The 22873-nt window shown below is 30.8% G+C and overlaps 2 protein-coding genes across 3 annotated transcripts; one reads left to right on the forward strand and one right to left on the reverse strand.

Annotated features, from left to right (window-relative positions):
• Positions 1-6195: 6195 nt before the first annotated feature.
• Positions 6196-14203, reverse strand: LOC134708118 (multifunctional methyltransferase subunit TRM112-like protein). Its single transcript, XM_063568420.1, has 4 exons — positions 14086-14203; positions 7660-7761; positions 7152-7244; positions 6196-6553 (listed from the first exon to the last, which is right to left on the reverse strand). Exons 1-4 carry the CDS (start codon positions 14161-14163, stop codon positions 6452-6454), a joined length of 375 nt encoding a protein of 124 aa, XP_063424490.1. The 5' UTR covers positions 14164-14203; the 3' UTR covers positions 6196-6451.
• Positions 14204-14407: 204 nt separating this feature from the next.
• Positions 14408-22140, forward strand: LOC134708119 (DNA-directed RNA polymerase I subunit RPA12-like). Of its 2 annotated transcripts, none has more exons than XM_063568422.1 (5): positions 14408-14433; positions 18768-18918; positions 19958-20061; positions 20574-20683; positions 21402-22140. In XM_063568422.1, exons 2-5 carry the CDS (start codon positions 18786-18788, stop codon positions 21424-21426), a joined length of 372 nt encoding a protein of 123 aa, XP_063424492.1. In that variant the 5' UTR covers positions 14408-14433; positions 18768-18785; the 3' UTR covers positions 21427-22140. The 2 variants fall into 2 exon arrangements, with proteins under 2 accessions (XP_063424492.1, XP_063424491.1); XM_063568421.1 differs by having other exon boundaries at positions 14414-14518.
• Positions 22141-22873: the final 733 nt, after the last annotated feature.

Raw genomic sequence — 22873 nt, forward strand, 5'->3', positions numbered from 1 at the left:
TGAATACTGTGGATTCATTTATTTTCATGGGTACCAATTTTCGTGGTTTGAGGAAAACTTACATATTCATGGATATTTAATTTCGTGGTTTTGGCAAAGTCTACACTCATTCCTTTACAAAATTTGTATTTCGTTGAACATTTGAATTCGTATTTCTCCTTTACCCATGAAATCCATAAAAAATTGGTATCCAACGAATATTAATGAATCCACAGTAACAAAATCACATCATCCAAACAGAAGACGTGTTACATTCAAAATTAAATTATATTAATTTAAAAAAATGATTTAGACCCACAAAACCCCTTAAATAGCTTTGTATTTGGTGTCCACCACTTAGTTTTACACTTTTTCATGGTGTGCACTTTAGCATGCAGAATTAAAACATCTGAGAATTGTCTTTTAAATTTATTAATCTTTATCTTGTACAGTTTGTTATGTTTTAACTACCACAAATAGCACACAACAGTTACTTATACATTTAGAATATATATACAATTTTTTTACAGCTTGGTTTTGTTATAAAAATATGTCATGCAACTTTGTGATTTTTTTGCTGTACATTATTTTATTTATTATTTATATTATATTTATGTGTAATTTTAAAACCCAAAAGATTTGAAACTGTATTTTTCAAATATCTTAAAAAATGGAAAAATGTTAAAATTGTGACTTAATAAATTCCTGTTTAAAAAATAGCGTTTACGTTTTTCTATTCATGTTTTTATACGACCGCAAATTTTGAAAAAAATTTCGTCGTATATTGCTATCACGTTGGCGTCGTCGTCGTCGTCGTCGTCCGAATACTTTAAGTTTTCGCACTCTAACTTTAGTAAAAGTAAATAGAAATCTATGAAATTTTAACACAAGGTTTATGACCATAAAAGGAAGGCTGGTATTGATTTTGGGAGGTTTGGTCCTAATATTTTAGGAATTAGGGGCCAAAAAGGGCCCAAATAAGCATTTTCTTGGTTTTCGCACTATAACTTTAGTTTAAGTTAATAGAAATCTATGAAATTTTGACACAAGGTTTATGACCACAAAAGAAAGGTTTGGATTGATTTTAGGAGTTTTGGTTTCAAAAGTTTAGGAATTAGGGGCCAAAAAAGGGCCCAAATAAGCATTATTCTTGGTTTTCGCACAATAACTTTAGTTAAAGTAAATAGAAATCAATGAAATTTAAACACAATGTTTATGACCACAAAAGGAAGGTTGGTATTGATTTTGGGAGTTTCGGTCCCAACAGTTTAGGAATTAGGGGCCAAAAAGGGACCCAAATAAGCATTTTTCTTGGTTTTTGCACCATAGCGTTAGTATAAGTAAATAGAAATCTATGAAATTTAAACAGAAGGTTTATGACTATAAAAGGAAGGTTGGTATTGATTTTGGGAGTTTGGGTCCCAACAGTTAAGGAAAAAGGGGCCCAAAGGGTCCAAAATTAAACTTTGTTTGATTTCATCAAAATTGAATAATTGGGGTTCTTTAATATGCCGAATCTAACTGTGTATGTAGATTCTTAATTTTTGGTCCCGTTTTCAAATTGGTCTACATAAGGTCCAAAGGGTCCAAAATTAAACTTAGTTTGATTTTAACAAAAATTGAAACCTTGGGGTTCTTTGATATGCTGAATCTAAAAATGTACTTAGATTTTTGATTATTGGCCCAGTTTTCAAGTTGGCCCAAATTGAGGTCCAAAATTAAACATTGTTTGATTTCATCAAAAATTGAATAATTGGGGTTCTTTGATATGCCAAATCTAACTGTGTATGTAGATTCTTAATTTTTGGTCCAGTTTTAAAATTGGTCTAAATTAAAGTGCAAAGGGTCCAAAATTAAACTAAGTTTGATTTTAACAAAAATCAAATTCTTGGGCCTCTTTGATATGCTGAATCTAAACATGTACTTAGATTTTTGATTATGGGCCCAATTTTCAAGTTGGTCCAAATCAGGATCTAAAATTATTATATTAAGTATTGTGCAATAGCAAGTCTTTTCAATTGCACAGTATTGTGCAATGGCAAGAAATATCTAATTTCACAATATTGTGAAATAGCAAATTTTTTTTTAATTAAGAGTTATCTTTCTTTGTCCAGTAAAGTAAGCAAGAAATATCTGCAAGAATTTTTTTTAATTGGAGTTATCTTTCTTTGTCCAGAATCAACTTAAATCTTTGTTATATACAATATACAATGTATATTCACTTTTTACTACCAACTGATAAATTTAGATAATCTTTACCATTCAGTGATAACAAGCAGTTTTTTTACATCTTAATATTTTATGATGTATTTAAATGAGTAGTAATTGTTGCAAACTCCATTAGAATATTTTAATTGAAATTAGTTTTGGAATAAGGGAAAGGGGGATGTGATTAAAAAATTGGGTTCAATTTTTCTCATTTGAAATTTCATAAATAAAAAGAAAATTTCTTCAAACATTTTTTTGAGAGGATTAATATTCAACAGCATAGTGAATTGCTCCAAGAGAAAACAAAAATTTTAAGTTCATTTGAATACATTCATTCTGTGTCAGAAACCTATGCTGTGTCAACTATTTAATCACAATCCAAATTTAGAGCGGAATCCAGCTTGAATGTTGTGTCCATACTTGCCCCAACTGTTCAGGGTTCAACCTCTGCGGTCGTATAAAGCTACGCCCTGCGGAGCATCTGGTTTACTTTTAATTTGTTATTGTACAGATATCTTTATATGAATGCCTTGTTTATTTAACTTTGTTGTAAATGTTGTGTTGTCATATTATACTTGTTTGTAAATAATGTTTTTTTACTATACTACATGTAATCCATTCAGATTGTATAATTAGTGTGCAATAAACTACTTAAACACCTCAGTATGCTGTCTTTATATCGACAAAACAACAGTGACATTTGGCATACAGAAAAGGACCATAACCTAACAAAACATTTCGATGCACTTGAACTCCAATCATTATTGACTTGGATGGTCAACTTTCTTTATATCAAAGATCAGTGGTTTTCACTGGGCACTCTGGCTTCCTCCACTTATAAACGCCGACTGCTAAGAAATAGCCCAAAAAGTGGTGTTAAAACACCAACAAATAATCAATTAATTTACACTAGCAATATTTTATCAGATACACATTTACATGTGGAATTTTAAATAAAAAGGCCAAATGATATGATTGAACGCAACTAAAGGTCACCTTTTGACACTGAAAAATTTGCAAAACCATATTTTTTCTGTCCTGTAAGAAGTAAAATTTTCATTTGCAAAATTTTATGTTTATGGACAGGAACAGGTAACATAACGAAAGAAACCCTCCAAAATGGTTCTACATTATAAATGTCAACATGAATGTGCTGCAAAATTAACCACACAACAGTATATTGAAATACAGAGTATATGTGTGTGAATTATCTCCTCTTTATCATGAAGGTCCAGGTTTTTATATCTTTTTGAACCACCTCAGTTATGGCTCTACTACTATGACGTTACGCACGATATTGCATCCCAATTGGTAACGTCAAAATTTGACGTTTTATGTCGGTAATCGAGTATACTTTGTTCGTTTTGATTGTAATCATTTTTGATTGATATGGATACTTCAAAGTCTTGAATATGTATGAAATATTTGCTACTGGTAGATACGCAAGCAAATGAACTGTTCGGCTTGTGTTGTATTTTTCTTTATATTTATTGCAACTTTTATTTTTTTGCCCTTTTCTTTTTAGTTTCTTTATCTCTTTACAATATTTAATTCTGTCTGTCTCCGATATGAAATTCTTCTGTTCTGTAATTAATAGTTTACCTATTTATTGACAAATAACCATTTTTTGTTTTTTCATGTTAGATAATTATTCATTTTCTATTTGATTATAACTACTTTTATATATTGCAGTTGTTATCGTGGTTTCTATGATTCTATTTATTTTCGAAATTTGTAAATTGTTTATTTTGTTTTGTCCTCTGATCTTAAAACATAAAATCGAACCGTACTTGTTATTTAGAAACAATGAAATATCGTTCATATATCATATGATAATACGAACTGCTTTCAAATTCGATGGCCTAGAAGGAGGATTGGCCTAATGAGTTCGTATAAAGTTATAAAAAGCATGGTAATTTTAAGATACGCTCTTGGCGAGATTTGTTCGACTCCGATCCTAATCAAGTTATTGCAACTATATTGTAACTTAAGTTCGCGGCTTCTCCTACCTTTGATGGCAGGTCAATAAAATACAACAAATGTCGCTTATACATGATGTGGTGTTTAACACCAAAACAAAGAACAAACTTTTAGAAATATTTTGAAAACACATATACGTATAGTGTCCCGAATCGAAAACGTAAGAAAATTGCTCAGTGGACAAACTTGCAAGACATTTGATTTGTTAAAAAACGAAGTCATTTCAACTTAACAGCTTATCAAAAAGTATGTTATCGTATTGTGGGGTGAAAGCACAATTACGAAAAAGCACTGTTTAATATGCTACAAATTGAGTATTTAATAAAATGACGTTGAAACTGACAGTGTTTTTGTAAAAAGCGGCGAAATTCGACATTGGACAATCTTGCAAGACATTTTCCCCGAGGCCAATGCGTTTTTATTTGTGGTGCGAGTGCTGTAAAATTCCAGATTTGAAATGGTCTATCTAAGCACATTTGTAGGAATAATTTATAAAAACAAAATTTTATATTATCTGATATTTTAAAAAGCAATAAATTTTGATAACTTACCATTTTCTGAAACCTGACCATGGCGAGGATAATTCATTTTTGAAAAAAAAAAAAATTTTACAGTTCGATCAACACAAAAAACAGCAATGGCGTCATAAATTATATTAGACGTTTATCATTCATGCGAATTTTCGCAGATTATAAACTTTTTATTAGACCACAAAAATTCCCGCAACAGTTATTTTGCAAATAATTTGTTACGTCTGACACGCATATTTTTGACGTTTTGGTATTATTTGTATCATTATTTGAAACTATTATGAAAAGTTAAAGAATATTTTAAATATTTTTGGAAACATTAATACCTGCCTAATCTATGGATATAAATTTCATAAAGCTGAACTAGTTAGTTTTCATAGAAGAGCTATTTATCAAATTGCTCTGTCGCATTTCACGGCATTGACACAATAACGTGCTTAACGTCTATGTAAAGTTTTATCAATATCAGAACAGCTGTCAACTGATAATAACCATATATTGAAAAATCTAGAATTATCTCCCCTTAAACATGCATGACACAATATTAAAGGATCATATTTCTTTGTTTAAGTTCTCAGGTGGCATTCTACATCAATGCAATATTTCATCAATATCTGTTCTGTGGTTAAAGAGGAATTGTGTTGACAAGAGAATATTGCCACATTTTGCAATATTACAGTAGTAGGTTTGATATCCCCTTATAAAAGATTAGATCATACGTCAGTTAACTGCTAGTAGTCTGTTATTTATGTATAATTGTCACTTTGTTTATTTTCTTTGATTACATCTTCTGATATCAGACTCAGACTTCTCTTGAATTGAATTTAAATGTAAGTATTGTTATGCATTTACTTTTCTACATTGGCTAGAGGTATGGGGGAGGGCTGAGATCTCATAAACATGTTTAACCCCGCCACATTTTTGCACATGTCCAAAGTCAGGAGCCTCTGGTCTTTGTAAGTCTTGTATTATTTTAATTTTAGTTTCTTGTGAACAATTTGGAAATTAGTATGGCGTTCATTATCACTGAACTAGTATATATTTGTTTAGGGGCCAGCTGAAGGACGCCTCCGAGTGAGGGAATTTGTTGTTACATTGAAGACCTGTTGGTGACCTTCTGCTGTTGTTTTTTCTATGGTCGGGTTGTTGTCTCTTTGATACGTTCCCCATTTCCATTCTCAATTTTATTTTAAAACATTTCATCAATATTTATCCACATGTTTAAGCAGGGCACATGGACAAACAGATCGGGTGAAGCCTGCATACTGTTCATTTTTATTCGTTAAAAACCAATATCCATGTATTGTGTGTACAGATGAAGCACAAATTTAAATGTTCAACAAACTTCAAATTTTATAAAGACGTCCTATGTAGATTTTTGTAAAACCATAAAATCAAATATCCACAAAAATATGTGTTCCTGAATCTAGGATTGGTTCCAACAAAAATAAATGAATCCACATTTGTTTTAGGAGGTACTAAATTAAAAGTGTTCAATAAAATATATACTTGGCTATACCTTTATTAACAGACACATGCTTAAAACAAGCATTCTACAATAGAGGAAATTTTTTATCAAATTCTGTAACAAAGAACATATGAAGATTGTGTTCATATCTTTACACAACTATTTCCAATGATACTTTACATTTCACATGATGAATTATCACAATAATGTTGTATATTCAATAATCAAGTCATAGAAAATGTATGACACAAAAATGTTATCATAAGATTGTTTAAAATGGCTTCTGTCACACCTCGTCTTCATTCAGCAACATGTTGGGGATTCCCCTATTGACTGGGAATTTCCTTCCTGTCTCAGGACAGATCAGATCTCCTTCTACAACTTCTACCTGTCAACAAAAATGTGGATGTATTTTACAATACAAGATGCATAAAACTACATAATATGTGTGTTCATGGCTGAAACTATATTCCTTATGGTTTTGTTCACTTGATCTCAATGTTCTCTAAAAAAATCTTTATTTTTTTTTTTTTTCCGTTTGTGAAATTTCCCGACCCATTTCTAATTATGTCATCAGATTTACGGCTTCATCAAATTTCTTAATATATATTGCCATGGTGTTGTCTACATGTCTTTACTTGTGTCACAGCTGTGAGTTTACAATATGTTACTTTAGGTTACAAACATTTCTAGCTTGATAATGGAGTTTAATAACAAGTATGTTGGATGTCAAAATACAATAAAAATTGTAATATGAACAAAATACAATGTATTATCATTAAATCAACAGGGATTGTAAACAGATTATCAGTTCCACTTTCCTAAAAAGGGAGATAACCGACTTAAAATTATAATTCTAGAGTAAAATTGATTATATCAGAAATTGGTTTCACTTTTAAACTGGTGCAAACTATATATATAACTATGATCATATATACATCTTAACGTGTACATTTATCTTCTTGTTATCATATATATATATATACCTCCATAAGAATTCTGTGTGCCTTTTTCAAAAAATCTTCATCAGATTCATAACTTTCAGCTATTTCTGTTGGTAAACCTTCATTATGACCAACCTTAATGTATAAAAAGAAACAAAACTTACAGATTAGTGTACCTAACCGTATATTATATTTTGATTATTATGGATCAAATCCCTGACATTGATCAACTTAATTGCAAGAAGCCTATATATATATTTAGATGTCAAACTCAATGTTTGAAAATCTTAGCACTGAGGAGGAGATTTACTTTCAATTTGTAAATATATAAAGAACCTTACAATATTACAACGTTTATTTACCTAATATTTATTCTCAAAATGAACATGCTGGAGTTAATCCAGTTGAAATATGCATGTACAAGTTATTAATTGATCATTCAGAGAGTAAAGAACTTAAAATTAAAATCAATTTATTTCAGATATTCTTAGAATTATGAGTTGTGTCCCTTTGTATTTTCTACATGTAACTATATTGAGTATATCCTTACTGACTCAGCTGCCTGACATAAAGCTGGCCAATCAACTTTAGGAATCATTCTGGCTGTGAACTCTGGATTAAAATCAACCTCTTTCACCTCCACTTTAGTTGCCTATAATAAAAAATAATATGTGTTTTTCTAATTTAGTTGTATTTATGCAAGTATATTCAAGGTGTCTAAACTTATATATAGCTGTGGTTTGTGCTGAGTAAATCAATGGTAAATAAAACACTGTGTGAATAGAAAAAACTTTTCTTTTGCCTTGGAAGGAGGAAAAATGAAACCAAGTTGAAATGAAGAGCTGCTTGCCAATCTGATACATGTCATTGTGGTAATAATAAACTATAAAGGTTTCACAAATTCATGCACTATGTACATTTGTATAACCGGAGGAATAGTTTGTGACCATCAGAGTCAAATGCTCAGTTATGGCTTTCGTAAGAATCAAATTGGTTAAAATGTTAATGTGATTAAGGACGTACATGTATATGGGCAGGAATTCACTAGTGAAATTTTAGGGTCAATAGTGTTTATCCAATTAAAAAATAAAGAAATCATGCAAATATGGAGAATAAACATTGTTTAAATAGCAAAGTGGGTTAGTCTTTATTGCCACATGCAAAAAAAATGGATCCAATTAAAAAAAAATTAAAAAAATCAGCACTTGTTATGTGCTGGCAGTTGAAAACTGTAGACAAAAAGTGTGACATTTCTGCAGTGGCAAAACCCCTAGTCATATTTAGAATATGCCTGAAGAATTGTTCTACTATAATAGTTGAAAATCAACTGCAAAATGATCGGTCTATCATTTAGAAACCCCATTTTGTACAGAATCCGATTATTGCTGCAAATAAAATACGTTTGAAAATGGACAAGTGCATGTAACTTTTCGGGTCAACAAATGTTACATGCACCTTTTCATTAGCTGATTAGCTTTGGAAGCAAGTTATTGGTCCAGCATGGCAAATTTTGAAAGGTGTCAACAATGGTTACAATTTGGATTTCATGATTTTTATCAATCAACTGAAGTTTGAAAAATATAGAAGGTAAGAAAATTTATTTCATTTTCGTGTCAATACTGCCCAATAATACTCATCTTTTTATAACAGTTGTAAATTTTTTATAGTAAGCATTAACATAACTATTTTTTTCAAATTTCAACCCACTGATAATTACATTAAAATGTGGCTTTGTCATCTTTCACACTTGGCATCTACCAGTGATCAAGCAGATGATAAGAGAGTGGGACCAGGTTAATTTTGACCTCACAATGAAGTGTTACATGCACTTTTTGTGTAAATTAGGTTCTTTGATAATGATGTGTGACTTGCTTTGCAATTTTGTCAAAAAATATAAGTTTATCTTGTATTTAAACAGGTTTGACCCTTACGATATTCATTTTATTGCTGGAGAGATTTCTGTACATAACATTGACACGAAAATATTTACCAAGGAAAGGTGTCTATGATACATGCAAAAGCTTTTTTTTGTACGGTTTGCCTTATCAATCTAATTTTTTACATGAAATACCACAGATTAATTGCCAATTTGATTAACTAGTACTTGTATTTATTCTCAGCATTATAAAGATAACTGGCCACTTAATTTGAAAACATGAAATGTAACATTGACACCAGAATAAAAACAATATTACTTTATTACACTTAAAGCATAACTGGCCAGTGCATAATATTAAATCAAATGTAAATTTATGCTGAATTTTTAACAGAGAAGTTGTTGATCTTTCTTGATTTCTAGACTTTACAATATTTACTTGTAATTCTTATCGTTTAAAGGCATGTAACATTGACACATCTTCTGCGTCCAGGTTACATGCTACAACCTAATAAATGTGCATACAATTATTCAATCAATAAAATCTTGTTGAAATTTAAAATTTGCTTCATTAAAATGATATTAAAGAGATAAATGAGTTTTAATTATTTGTGTTTATTTTTTTCCTGATTGACTAGCAATTTTTCCTCATCATTTGTTGGTGTTCCTGTCAATGTTACATACATAACCCAGAATTATAATGTTTTAAAAGCATTGATTTCCAAACCTCTGTTATGAGCTTTAAAATGAGTTTATCTGAGTTTATAAATGACTAACATCTGAAATATTGTCATCACACAATTTCTTTGATGCTCCTATGATAACTTTATGAGTAACATGGACTACGATTTTTGTATCAGGTCTTTTTTGTGTTACATGAGAAGATTTTACTGTGTTGAAATCAACAGTTAATCTAATTTTTAATATACAAAGTTATTATTATGATACTTATTTTAAAAAATAATGTATAAAGTAAACCCAAATTAAACTTTTTTTTCATTAAGAAATTGTGTATGTAACATTGACAGAGTCTATTATTTAGACTTTCACATGTTCAGGCCAGTGTTACATGCGTAAACAAAACTTACTGCCATATGGAGCTATTATCTTATTTTTTATTTTACAAAATTAAAGCGTTTTTATGTTTTCCTGTTTAATTTGTCTTTTAACACTAGTTAGTAACATTGACAACAATATTTTGTGTCCAGATTTTTTTATGTTACATGCAAAGGTATTACTTCCTTAAAGTCAGACATTTATATTATAACATTTTATAACCTAAATGATTAATTAGATATTACTGGGCAGCATTTATATTATTTCTCCAAAGTTGACTATTAAGCACACCACTTTCATCTTCTGGTCTTCATGTATGTAACATTGACATACAACCTTTTACTTTCTGTCAATGTTACATGCATGAACAGAACTGATAACATTTACTAACTCCTTTGCTCTATTAAGAGATTATTGATAATTTAACTTGTTTTACCACCATCAAACTTCATCTTTATTTCTAAATTTAGACATTCTTTTTAGAAGTGTATTTTCTGCATTGACAACAAAATTGGTGTCGGTCTTGAAAATTTACATGCAATTTTTAATATAAAAAAAACTACAGGCAATATAAACCTAAAAAGGAAAAAGTTGATCAGCAATAAATGTGATGAAGAAAACTCTCAGGAAGATGCTGCAAAAAAATACTGTCCCTGTCAACCAGTCAGATGGTGATGTCCCTGGCAGCTAAACAGATGGTGATGTCCCTGTCAGCCTGGAAGATAGTGATGTAAATATCAGTCAATCAGTTAGTTGGTGATGTTCCTGTCAGTCAGTCAGTCTGTGATGTTCTTGTAATCCAGTCAGAGGGTAATGTCCCTGTCAGCCAACAGATGGTGATGTCCTAGTCAGCCTGGCAGATGGGGATGTTCATATTAGTCAGTCAGTTGGTGATGTTCCTGTCAGCCAGTCAGATGGTGATGTCCCTGTCAGCCAGTCAGATGGTGATGTCCCTGTCAGCCAGTCAGATGGTGATATCCCTTTCAGCCTGTCAAATGGTGATAACCCTAGCTATCAGCCTGGCAGATTATGATGTCTGTGTTAGCCAGTCTGATAAGGTCCCTATTAGTGAGTCAGGTGGTGACGGTCCTTTAAGCCAGTCAGATAGTAGTGTTTGTCTGTGTCAGAAAACCAGATGATGGTGACTGTGTATGCAGACATACTAGTGATCTCCAATTTGACCATTCTACAGCAGTGTAGAAGATAGTTATTTCAAAATCTTGTTTATTTATCCCTTTTCAATCACCAGTCAACACATGTATCATGTGTATTTACTGATGCTCATTATAGAAATCATGAGAAATTCCATTTGTAACATATTTTTTTTAATTGTTATGCCAATAATTGACATTCCAGAATATCTTTTGCATTATAAGAGGTTCAGGCTCCTTCTGATTTCAAAATAATAATAATAAACTCATCATGGATACCAGAATTGAAATTTTGTAGGCCAGAAACGCTTTTCGTTTACAAAAGACTCTTCAGTGACGCTAATTATAAAACAACAAAGTAAAAGAAGGCCAAATAAAGTTGAAAACAGGACTTTGGTCTAGTGGGTGTTGGTTTTCTCTTCTGAATTGTTTTACACTGGTCATTATGGGGCCCTTTAAATTGTGGCTTCCTGTAGTTTAGGTAACAAGTTTTCAAGATGAAATGGCATTGAAAAAACGAAACAGATATTTGAGAGTTTCTATATTATTGTAAATTTTATAATCTATGCATGGATTTTGGTTCTGATTAAGGGTAGATTAATTGGGTTTTTTTGTTGTTGTTTTTCAGATAGATAGTTGAAAATGTTGGAGACAGAAAACAAGAAACAAGAAACTTGTTTTGAATGTTTGAAATAAAATTTATTGTTTAAACCTTAAAAAGTTATCATAAATGTAAGATTTACCAGCAGAAATAAAACGAGATATTGGGTAATATGTCTATCAGACAACAACCTCAAAGATGAAACCCAAATTGTTCTTTATAGAAGTTATGTAAACGATTGAAAATAAGATTCTCAATAAATGCAGCTGTATCAACCTCTCGTAGATTTGTCCATATTTTGTCTTGGTTTTTCATACTATTAATTTTAAGTGTAACTGTGTCACATGAATGAGGGATACATGTAATCATTTTGTACCCTTACTTTGTCAGTATTAGTTATTGAGTGAGAAACTTGTGGATGCTGATGGTTGTGTGGTTGTCTTCTTATCAATCTCATCCCTGTGCATAAAAAAACGGGTTGCTTAAACTTACTGATATAAAAATGTTTCATGTTGTGGAAATTTTGGATGACTCCTTCATCAATTGATCTATCTTTGGTCTTAATTTGATTTTTCTGGTTATTTTGACATTTGAATATCTTTTAAATAGCCTTCCATAGTGTACCACCATGAACAAGCATAACTACTGGTATAGTTAAAAAATATGTCTGCTGTCTGAAATGTAGGTGAATGGTTTTGGTATTAACCACTATTTAAATAATATCATATATGAGAAATGTGGCAGTATTATTGTATAATTTACATTCAGATGGTTGTTTGGAGGCTTTTTATATCTTTTAAGGTCAATTCTGGCATGGTTCATTATTCATATATTTTGTGTCCACGTTACATGCAACATTTAAGTCACTATTTTATGACAGAAATGAGATAATTGCAAAAATACTAATACAATTTTTTAATGTGAGGGTAACACAATGAAAAAGAGCCTTTACATGTTCAGAAAGAAAATGATTCTTACTGTATTTTTCTCTTAAACATTGCATGTAACATTGACAGAAAAGTAGAGGAAACTTGTTTTCACAAAATTTCTGAAAGAAATGAAAATATACATTTTAGAGTTTTGATGATAGACAATGTTTTGTGATCAATATATATGATATTGAATGTTGAATAAGTTAAGGAATCATTAATCTCAATTTGGAAAAAGTGTCCATGTTACATGCTCCAAATTCATTATTTGCATTGGTAATCCAAACTGACGCAAGTTTGAAAATGATTTTTTGGTTACAAATAGAAGGACACCATTTGTAGCAATAATTTGTAAAAAAATTAGAAGCTTATAATGATTTTTATTTTTTTCTTACAATGTCACACTAAAGTAGCATTAGTGAATTCCTGCCCATATATAGTCACTATATCACAGGCACTAGACATTCTGTCAATGGTATAAAAATATTGGCAATTGGAAGAAAATAGTAAAGAGCTATATTATATATATGGACACTTTTTTCTTCCAATTGCCAATATATATTTTTATACCATTGACAGAACATCTAGTGCCTGTGATATAGTATACATTGTAATTATAGGTACTTGATGTGATTCATAAAAATATCCTATTTCTTCAGAGGTTTCAAATATTATCAGTTTCCTTAATTTTTTTGAAAAAAAAATTGATCATGATTCGTCAAAATCAGTCGATAATTTATATCATCATAAAGAAAATACACATTTTATTGTCATGCACCAAAAATTACTATGGCGTTTGCATCATTTAGCAAGAATTTTTACTGTTATTCGGCATGAAAGTCCCCCCTGTATAGTAGCTGCCTTATTTATACAATGTAGCAGGACATGATTTTAAAAGGGTTAGCAAGTTATAAATGGGGAGTTTTAGAAGGTTCATTTGTCAATTTCTACATTGTAAACTACAGCATTGCAACAACTTTCCCAATTTCATATAATCATAGATGTAATACCCACAGGCGCTTGGGTCTATGATACAGATTTTTTTTTTTTTTTTTTTTTTATTAAAATATTCAATTTTCTATATTTATAATACAAATCTATCACTTCTGTACATGTCTCACCTATTTTCGAGTGATTTAAACGACCCAGGTATTTTCTCTGGGTCGTTCAAATCACTCGAAACTAGGTGAGACATGTACAGAAGTGATAGATTTGTATTATAAATATAGAAAATTGAATATTTTAATAAAAAAAAAAAAAAAAAAAAAAAATCTGTATCATAGACCCAAGCGCCTGTGGTAATACCCAGATGACATCTATGATACAATCTTTGTCAGATGGTAATTGCACTTGTAATTTTCACCTGAATTGTAAGTGGATATCCCTTCTTTACACCTTTTATAATACTAGAAGTAAGCATGTTGTGAGTAAGGAGCTTCATCTTTCTCTTTCGCTTTATTTACGTTGATTACTTAACAATGCAAAATTTCGATCAAAACGAAAATAAAATTTGTTTCATCAAATATGTATTTCAATTCATTTCTTTTTACAAATGCTATTAAGAATCCATAAAAAATATTTTTTATATTTATCAGATCCAAAATAATTATTATCCATATAAAATGTGTTTCTTTTTACTTTTCGTTTTATCTAGTAGAAAATTAAATAATCTTACTTTTTATTAACCAAGATGTCTGCGCCCATTAAACATGTGAGAGTTTATTTTTCCAATGTGAATTAAACTGCGTGACATATAAAAACACATTTGAAATTGCAAGTAACAGTGTTCAATTTATGTAAGAATTTTCATATTGTTGCTCAATTAATACATTATTGCCATTAGCTTATAATATGAGGCAGGCAAAACCTGTGAATGGGGACGAAGTCTGTATGTATCATTTTTTTTAATTCAATCATGTTGATAAAAGAAACCGAAATACCGTACGTAACGTTCCCGATTTTGGTTCTGTTGTTAGGGAATTAGCTGTGACGTTCTTTAAGTTATGACGTCATATTTGGGTGTTCACTTTACTGCATCTGGAAGTTTTCATCTAGCTAAAACTGAACTTTATAATAAGGCTCTTAAGGCCTACTATAAACTTAGAAAGGATTTTATCAATTTGTCTCCTGGAATAAAATCTTGTGTTCATATTTTTGATCATACCCTTAAACCCATTCTGTTATATAATGCAGAGGTATGGGGAGGTTATAATGTTTCTTGTAATAAATTACAGTCTTCCTTATTTAATCTTGAAAATATTTTTAAAAATCTTAAGTGTGAGAATCTCCATCTTAAATTTTCTAAGTTTATACTTGGTGTACACAAAAGGAGTGTCAATTTTGCTGTATTATCAGAACTGGGGCGTTTCCCCTTACATTATGATATTGTAAAGTCAATTGTAAAATACTGGTATAGATTTGAAAATCTTACAACTGAATTCAGTCTATTGAAAGATGCTTATAAATGCAGCCAAGAGCTTCACAAATCTAACATAACTTCTTGGTACTCATTTGCTAAGAAAGTATTAGAAGTTTTTGAAATTAAACCAGAAGTAAAACATTTTGGACAATATAAATTTTTGAACATATCTAGCAAATTAATTCACACTAAATATATTAGCAATTGGTATGCTAGCCAAAATAAAGCTTCTGATGGAAAACTGTTTAATTATGTGAAATTTAAGCAGAATTTTGGTTATGAAAATTATCTTTCTTTAATAAAGGACTTTGATTTAAGAAGATCTATATGCAAATTACGTATTTCTGCTCATAAGCTTCAAATTGAAGTTGGACGTTTTTCAAATATTCCACGAAATGAAAGAATTTGCAAAAAATGCTCCTCTGGCTGTGTTGAAGATGAAATCCATTTTTTAACTAATTGTGAAAATTCTAAATCAGATAGAGATGCTCTCTTTGACTTTGTTTGCCAAAGAATTCCAAATTTTTCTTTACTGGATAATCAGCATAAATTTATTTATTTATTAAACTGTGAAGACAATCAAGTCCTTAATGCTGTTGGTAAATTTATTAAAGTGAATATGAGTTAGTAATTGTATTGTTACTGTATGTAAAATAATGTTTGTATCTACATTGTATGTATCTATCAAATTAATATTCTTTTTCCTTATTCATGTATGCTCTGTATGCCCCTTGTGGGCCCTTAATTGGAAATAAAATATGTTCTGTTCTGTTCTGTTCTATTCGATGTAAACAAAGAAACGCTTTCATCAGGTAACGTTTTTTTCATATCAAACAATTATTAAGGTTCATGTGGACCCTATGGCTAAAATGGCCGTATTTTCACCTCAAAATTTACTCTGAGCACAGACAAACCTTGGCATCTGTAAAAGAATTCAGGCATAGCATGCCCTAGATAAATGAATTTTAAATATGTTTTATGTTTTAGAAAAATAAAAACTTACCAGGATTTTGCCGTGCACTTTTTTTCATTCCTCCAGAAGGTGCCAAAATAAACTAAGTTGGGAAACAGGTTTGAGAACTTCCCCACAGGTAAAAATTAAAGTGAGCGTTTTTAATTGACATGGACATTAGATGGACAATAATTGGTTATGTAAACTGTGTACCAACAACAATTTTTTTTTTAACCTGAGTGGACCATATCAAGGTAAACTCAGCTGTTTGTTAATTTTATCATCTTCTGCAGAGACGAAAAAAAGTGTACGGTAAAATCCAGTTAAGTTATGAATTTTCTAAATCCTACAATGCATTTGAAATATATTTAACTAGGGCATGCTATGCCTTAAAACTTTTCCAGATGCACATGTTTGTCTGTACTCAGAGAAAATTTTGAGGTGAAAATACGGCCATTTTAGCCATAGGGTCCACATGAACCTTAAGGATGTCTGCTTGTCATGTTTTGGATTTTTTGTCAGATTTTCGGAAACCTCTGGTTTTATCCATTTGAATGCCTTGAAAAATTTTCCCCATGAACCCCCATTTTTCTTTTTATAAATCTTTTACATGTATAATAATAAGTCATTTGTAAATGTCTTATAACATTTTATTTATTTATTAATAGTATTTGAGAACGTTAACTGGTTAATGATGAAGCAATGAAAAATCAAAAGAGAACATTTTCCCGCCAAAATTCCAATGGCGTATATCTCGAAAACAAGCACATGGACCCCTATATCTTTTTTGCTATTTTGATTCCTCAATTTATTCCCTATCAATACATACTAGTTTTATGAAAAAATATTTATTCTGAAACTGAGCAGCGAACATCCTTAAAATTGAATTTGCATTGAGATCCAATCTTATATCTTACTAGACTGATAAATAAAAAAAAAAATAAAAGTCTCATGCAAACAAGACAGAATTTTGCGCAAATGCGGGAAAACCGGAACAGGAACTAGATCTGACAAAAAAAGATAACGATTTTGAGTTCATTAGTACAATGAAAAATTCGGGAAATTTTCCCGATTTTTTTTTTTTTTTTTATTGATTTTTCTACCGTAATTGGGGACTTCGTCCCCATAATATTCCTGAACTTTTTTTTTAAAAGCTAAATAAAAAAAAAATCTATTAACATTTTAAAGGCATGGCCCTTAATCTAGTAAAAGACTGAGCAACATCATAAAAATTATATATTAGCTGAGATCCTCAATTGTTCATTTACTTTGTAAGGGGGTCGCATTGGAGGTTTCTGATCCCGGATCCCGCTTACTGTTTTGTCAGATTCCCGTATCCCGCTTACACTATATACGTAAGCAATTCTCATTATTTTGTCATTTCCCGGGTCCCGCAAGACCTTATTTACGGTTTTCACGACACAATAAAAAATCAGCAATCCCGCGTCACGCTTAGACCCCAATGAGACCCACTTGTAACATGAGAGCATTTATTTACTCTACAAATTTTTATCGTCACCACCGGGATACACCTTATCGCTATTTAGTCCATTCTGGGAAAAAAACAGACATTTTTACACCTTCCTGTTTAGTTCACCGAAAAATGGAGGACATCAGGAGAGAGCTGCGGGAGAATAAACTTTAGAAAGTGATTATCAAGAAACTTTGATATAGTATGGTCCACTTTTTCCGAAATTAAAATTGAAGTAAAAAAATATTCTGTTTGAAGTATTAATGGTAGTTTAAACAGGTCTCATTAAAAAGTATCATGCATGGTGAATTGTTTAAACAGGGTCCCAGATAGCTTCAACTGGATGAAAAAGTTGTGTAATTTTAGAACTTATCCGGAATGGAATAAATAGCGATTAGGTGTATTCCAACCCCGGTCGCTTCCGTGACAGTCATTGCATTAACCCAAGCCAAGGAATGGATTCTCTAGCTCAGTTGATTAAGACTGGCTTTCTAATTTGTTCTACCTGTACTAAGGAGGGGAATTAAAACCCTGCTACACTATATATTCCCCCACCAAAAGAGTCATCATATCTTTTAAATATATATATGTCTCTTAACAACACAAACCCTGGCTATACTCCAGATAACCTTCATGGATTTTTACGTTGGGCGCCAAATGTAACTGGAGAGCATGTATCTACTCTACAATCATGACAATTTTAATTGTCACCACCAGGATTTAAAATGGTATCTCTTTGGTTGTTGGTCCGATTTATTAACTGTTTAGCATTTCGGAAAGGGAATTTAATTGTGCACGTTTTGGTGCATTGATATCGAATAAAGTACATGTATTAGTGAATTTTAAAGTTATAGTTTGTTGAAGAAAATGTCTTTCAACTTTTAGAATTAAAAAAAAAAAAGTCATTTGCCAATGCTACTTTTTGTAATAAAAAGAATAACTAAATAAGAATTCAAATATTCAACTCGTGACCGAACAACACTGACAGTTAACTCGTGCACTATGTGCATATATGAATTAATTTGTTGTTCAGTCACTCATCAGCTCATTGAATATTTCTATAACTAATAGCAGAATTCATATAGTTATTCTAATATATACTGGGCACTAGTTCAGTAGTTATCATGGTTATTATTGCCTTTTCAAAATTAAGAACTTAAGGTATCAAATTATTAATGTCGTCAGATGTGTATTTATTTGCAGATTTAAGTATCTAGTAGAATGTCAGGAAAGAAAAGAGCTGTGTTTAAAAGTGACCTTGATTTTTGTCCAGAATGTGGAACAGTGTTACCTTTACCAGGGCTACAAGACTTGGTTTCATGTAAAAAATGTCAATATGAAATAAGAGTAGAAGGTATGTGATCTCTGTCCAGAATGTGGGACAGACTATTTTACATTTATCTTGATTACCATGATTACAGGAGCTTCATGAAATATGTTATAGGATGTAACACATTTTTTTCTAGAAATTGATGTTATATGTTTGCTGGGACAGATAATCTGAATACGAATTGTAATTATTGTTAGTCAACACCTACAATCATGACAATTTAGATTACACTTTAGAGAGATGTATCAATATTAAAACCAGTAAGACACAAAATTCATTATTTAGAAATGTTAAAAAAAGGGAGATAATGTGAAAGTCACTTAGATGTAATTTTTTGAGAATTATTAATACGTGTAATGATCTTAAGCCTTTGACCAAAAACACAACAACATATTCATGGTTAAAATTATGTGAAAATGATATTTCTCTATAGTTGACAACAGCAATTCAGAAAAATTTGTCATTTAATATGTCTTGTCAAAAAATAAAATCATGAATGACTAAAGGAAGATAACTCTACCTCCAAAATTTTAGTTACCTTTTTAAGTCTAATAAGTGTTAGCCCTAACAGTCCTAATCAATTAAACAAGCTTTGTGTAAGGTTTTAAGGACTTGCCAATTGTAATATTGATTTGATATGTGAACCTGACTCGGTATGAATTGTGAGTTGAGAGAAATATTCTCCGTCATGAGTTGTCTCCTATTGTATAACAGAAGTCTTTCTACATTGTTTTATGGTCATTGTGCTCAGTTGAGTTTTTTTATTTGAAATTCATGATTTTCATGATCCGACTTCTGTTGAAAGAAGGATTTCATAGAATTAGCAACAACAAAAAACTCCACCATGTGTCAATCATATGAACCCTCTGTTTTATTTTTGATTCCAAATATCAAGTAAGAACTCGAAGATTATATTATTTTATGGATCTCAAGAAAAAATATTGTTCATTTTAAATGGGACAGAACTCTTCACACAACTTATGGTAGGAAACAGAGCTTATTTTTTTATATTCATGATATTCCACCTAATGGAATACAAATATATCTTATATTTTACTTGCAGAATTTGATGGAATTGAGATAAATTCAACAATAATATTTAATGAAGCAGACATTAAAGAGGCAGCATCTGAGATCAAGGCAGAAAAAGAACTGAAAGGACCCATGGTATGTTGTCTTGTCCACTTATAGACAGTCTTGAACACTACACCAATTTAGTCGGAATAAATTAATTCAATATGTTATATATATGATCTTTTATTCAAATGATAAATTTTGATATAATTTTGTAAATTCATTTAGAAATTATAATGGCTTTTGAAAATACTTCAAATTAAAATAATTATTTTTATAATAATGTTGTTATATCAAAACATTTACATATGTATGACAAATCTACATTACACACAAAAATAAGTAAGATTTTTATTGGTAGAGAATACTGAGTTTGATGAACTGTACATTTTTGTACTTCTATACACCATGTACACTGTGTGTCAGTTTATAATCATGTTTGTGAGCGCTCAACCAACACCTAACCTAGGACAGTGGTGAAACAGCACAACAAAAACAAAACTAAAACTATCTATTTATTGTTTAATCACAATTATTTAAATTATGACTAGTTGTTGATATTTGTAACCTGTCATAAAATATATACATGTGTATTTTATTTGTAGGCAGACAAGAAGTGTACACAGTGTGGTAATGATGGTATGGTTTATACTACCATGCAAACAAGATCTGCAGATGAAGGACAGACTGTGTTTTATACATGTCCTAAATGCTCGTAAGCTATACTGATTTTATGTTCTCCTACCATATTTAAATCTCATGGTTATGTCATAGAGCCTTTTAATTTTTCCAGTTATACATGTTATTAAAACAAACTACTTTTAGAATGCCGGACAAGTTATGACAGTATGTCTTAGTTATTTGTTGTTATCTCACATCTATGTTCTTTATTGCATAGATTTAGTGTAATAGACATCTAGGAAAATTTCTACACAGTTATCTCTTCCAGTCTCGCTCTCAGGATCAATAAATGGAAATAAAAAGCATAAATTGCTTATCCATAAAGTCCTCTCTGAACTAATACGTACTATGTACTAAACAAGTTCTTTGGCAAACGTTATATGCAGATCACTGTGTGTCTAACTTACATTTACTCACTCACCCAGTCTGCTAACAATTATTGTAAACACCTATGTTCAGGAGCAGATCCAGGATTTTTGAAAGACGGGCATGGAATATAATCTTTTGCTGATATAAGCTGGGCAAACAAAATTTGTTGACCTTTTTTAAGGCTAAACAACATAAAATATATGTAAAATGCACTTATTTAACAGGTTATTAACGTGGGGCATGTATATTTTAGTCTTACTTATCATTTTACAGTCTTAATTAAAAAATAAAAGTGCAAGTAAAGGATCTGCAGCTGAGGTTAAATTTTGAAAAAACAAATTCATTTTGGTATATATATATTGAAATGTTTTTTTCTTTTGCAGCCACCAGGAGATAGAATATTCTTAAAGGTCAGAGTACCAAGCTGCAGATATAAACCTACTCTTACGTGGAAAGATTTTTTCCCCAGTGGAACTTTTCCTTTAGAAGGCACATGCTGTACCAACATTTTGACCAACAAGACTGGGCATCTTCAAGGATTAAATATTTACATTGTTATTTTATTATTTGTATAAAAAAATATTTATTAAGACCAAATATTGGATTTGTTATAATGTTTAAATAAGATATAGACATTGTGTACACATGTCCTGGTGTCTCTGCTCTAGTGGATAAACATGTTGGCCTAATAAAACTTAACCACAATGAGGATATTTTCTGAAGTTAATACTAGGAGGGTTTTTTAGACAACCACACAAAATTCCCTTCAATCCCTGCTGATTACTCTACCTGAACATGGACCTCAGTGGCTGAGTGGTCTAAGTAGTCAAACTACTTATCATTATACTGTCAGCACTTGAGGCTGTGGGTTCAACCCAATCTAAATTGACTAGGAAAGTCAGTTTTTCTGTTAAGGGTCATGGTTCTCTCTCCGGGCACTTTGATCCTCCACCAAGAAAAACTTAATGCCACAAAATAACTTATAGTGCTGAAAGTGTTAATAAACATCAGTCTACCTGAACCTAAAGTAAGAAGATGCTGTTTCACATATTTTATTTTGAATTGAACTTGTAAAGTTTGATAAATACATGCAGTTTATGGAAACATTAAAAGTTAGAAATGTTTGTTTAATAGTTGTGTGTTGAACATCAAAGGGATTGCAATCAAACACATAATAAAACAAGACTAAAACTTGTTTATTTTTGTAAAATTTTATTGATTCAAGAAACCAGTCATAATTCCTTATTACCAAAATCTTTAAAGAAACTTCCACTCAATTTAGATGTTCAAGACTTAATTAGCAATTGTGTAAAAGGTATTTCAAATTAGATAAGTTAAAACACCTCTTTGGTTGAATGAACCAAACACTTTATGTTGTGTATTTGATTTAGAGAGATGGAAGATACCAAAGGGATATTCAAAATCGTATGCCAATGTCTAAGATACAGCTTAAAAAACGAAAAATTACCAAAAGACAAACTATATTATACAAAACATAATATAGAAATCTGATGACTAAGAACCCCACCAAAAGCAAGACATGAACATATGTTTCCAAAAAGGATAGGCAGCATCTGCTCCACATGTGGCACTTGTTGCTTTATAAATACAAACTCGGAGGTGTCTTGAATTCACATATGATCTTTGTGTCATTTGAAATCAACATTTTTTATGGTTTTAAAGAAGTATGAGGAATGACAAAAAATTTTTTTTCTGTCTATGAAGAAAAAACCTAAAAAATGTGGTGCACACAGATAACCAGCAAAGCAGTTTATTCAAAAGTGTGCACCACATATTTTAGGTGAATTCTAATAAACAGAAGAAAGTATAAGCTCATTCCTTATAATTTAATTCT

Source organism: Mytilus trossulus, chromosome 2, assembly GCF_036588685.1.
Source record: "Mytilus trossulus isolate FHL-02 chromosome 2, PNRI_Mtr1.1.1.hap1, whole genome shotgun sequence".
NCBI classification, from domain to species: Eukaryota; Metazoa; Mollusca; class Bivalvia; order Mytilida; family Mytilidae; genus Mytilus; species Mytilus trossulus.

What these genes read in the sequence shown, in the direction of transcription:
- LOC134708118 (XM_063568420.1), bottom strand. Translation starts at nt 14,163, where the DNA reads ATGAAGCTCCTTACTCACAACATGCTTACTTCTAGTATTATAAAAGGT. An exon ending in GATATCCACTTACAATTCAG is followed by an intron (nt 7,762 to 14,085) that starts GTGAAAATTACA and finishes TTTTTATTATAG; the next exon opens with GCAACTAAAGTGGAGGTGAA. An exon ending in CACACAGAATTCTTATGGAG is followed by an intron (nt 6,554 to 7,151) that starts GTATATATATAT and finishes TTTTGTTGACAG; the next exon opens with GTAGAAGTTGTAGAAGGAGA.
- LOC134708119 (XM_063568422.1), top strand. Translation starts at nt 18,786, where the DNA reads ATGTCAGGAAAGAAAAGAGCTGTGTTTAAAAGTGACCTTGATTTTTGT. An exon ending in ATATGAAATAAGAGTAGAAG is followed by an intron (nt 18,919 to 19,957) that starts GTATGTGATCTC and finishes TTTTACTTGCAG; the next exon opens with AATTTGATGGAATTGAGATA. An exon ending in AAGAACTGAAAGGACCCATG is followed by an intron (nt 20,062 to 20,573) that starts GTATGTTGTCTT and finishes TTTTATTTGTAG; the next exon opens with GCAGACAAGAAGTGTACACA.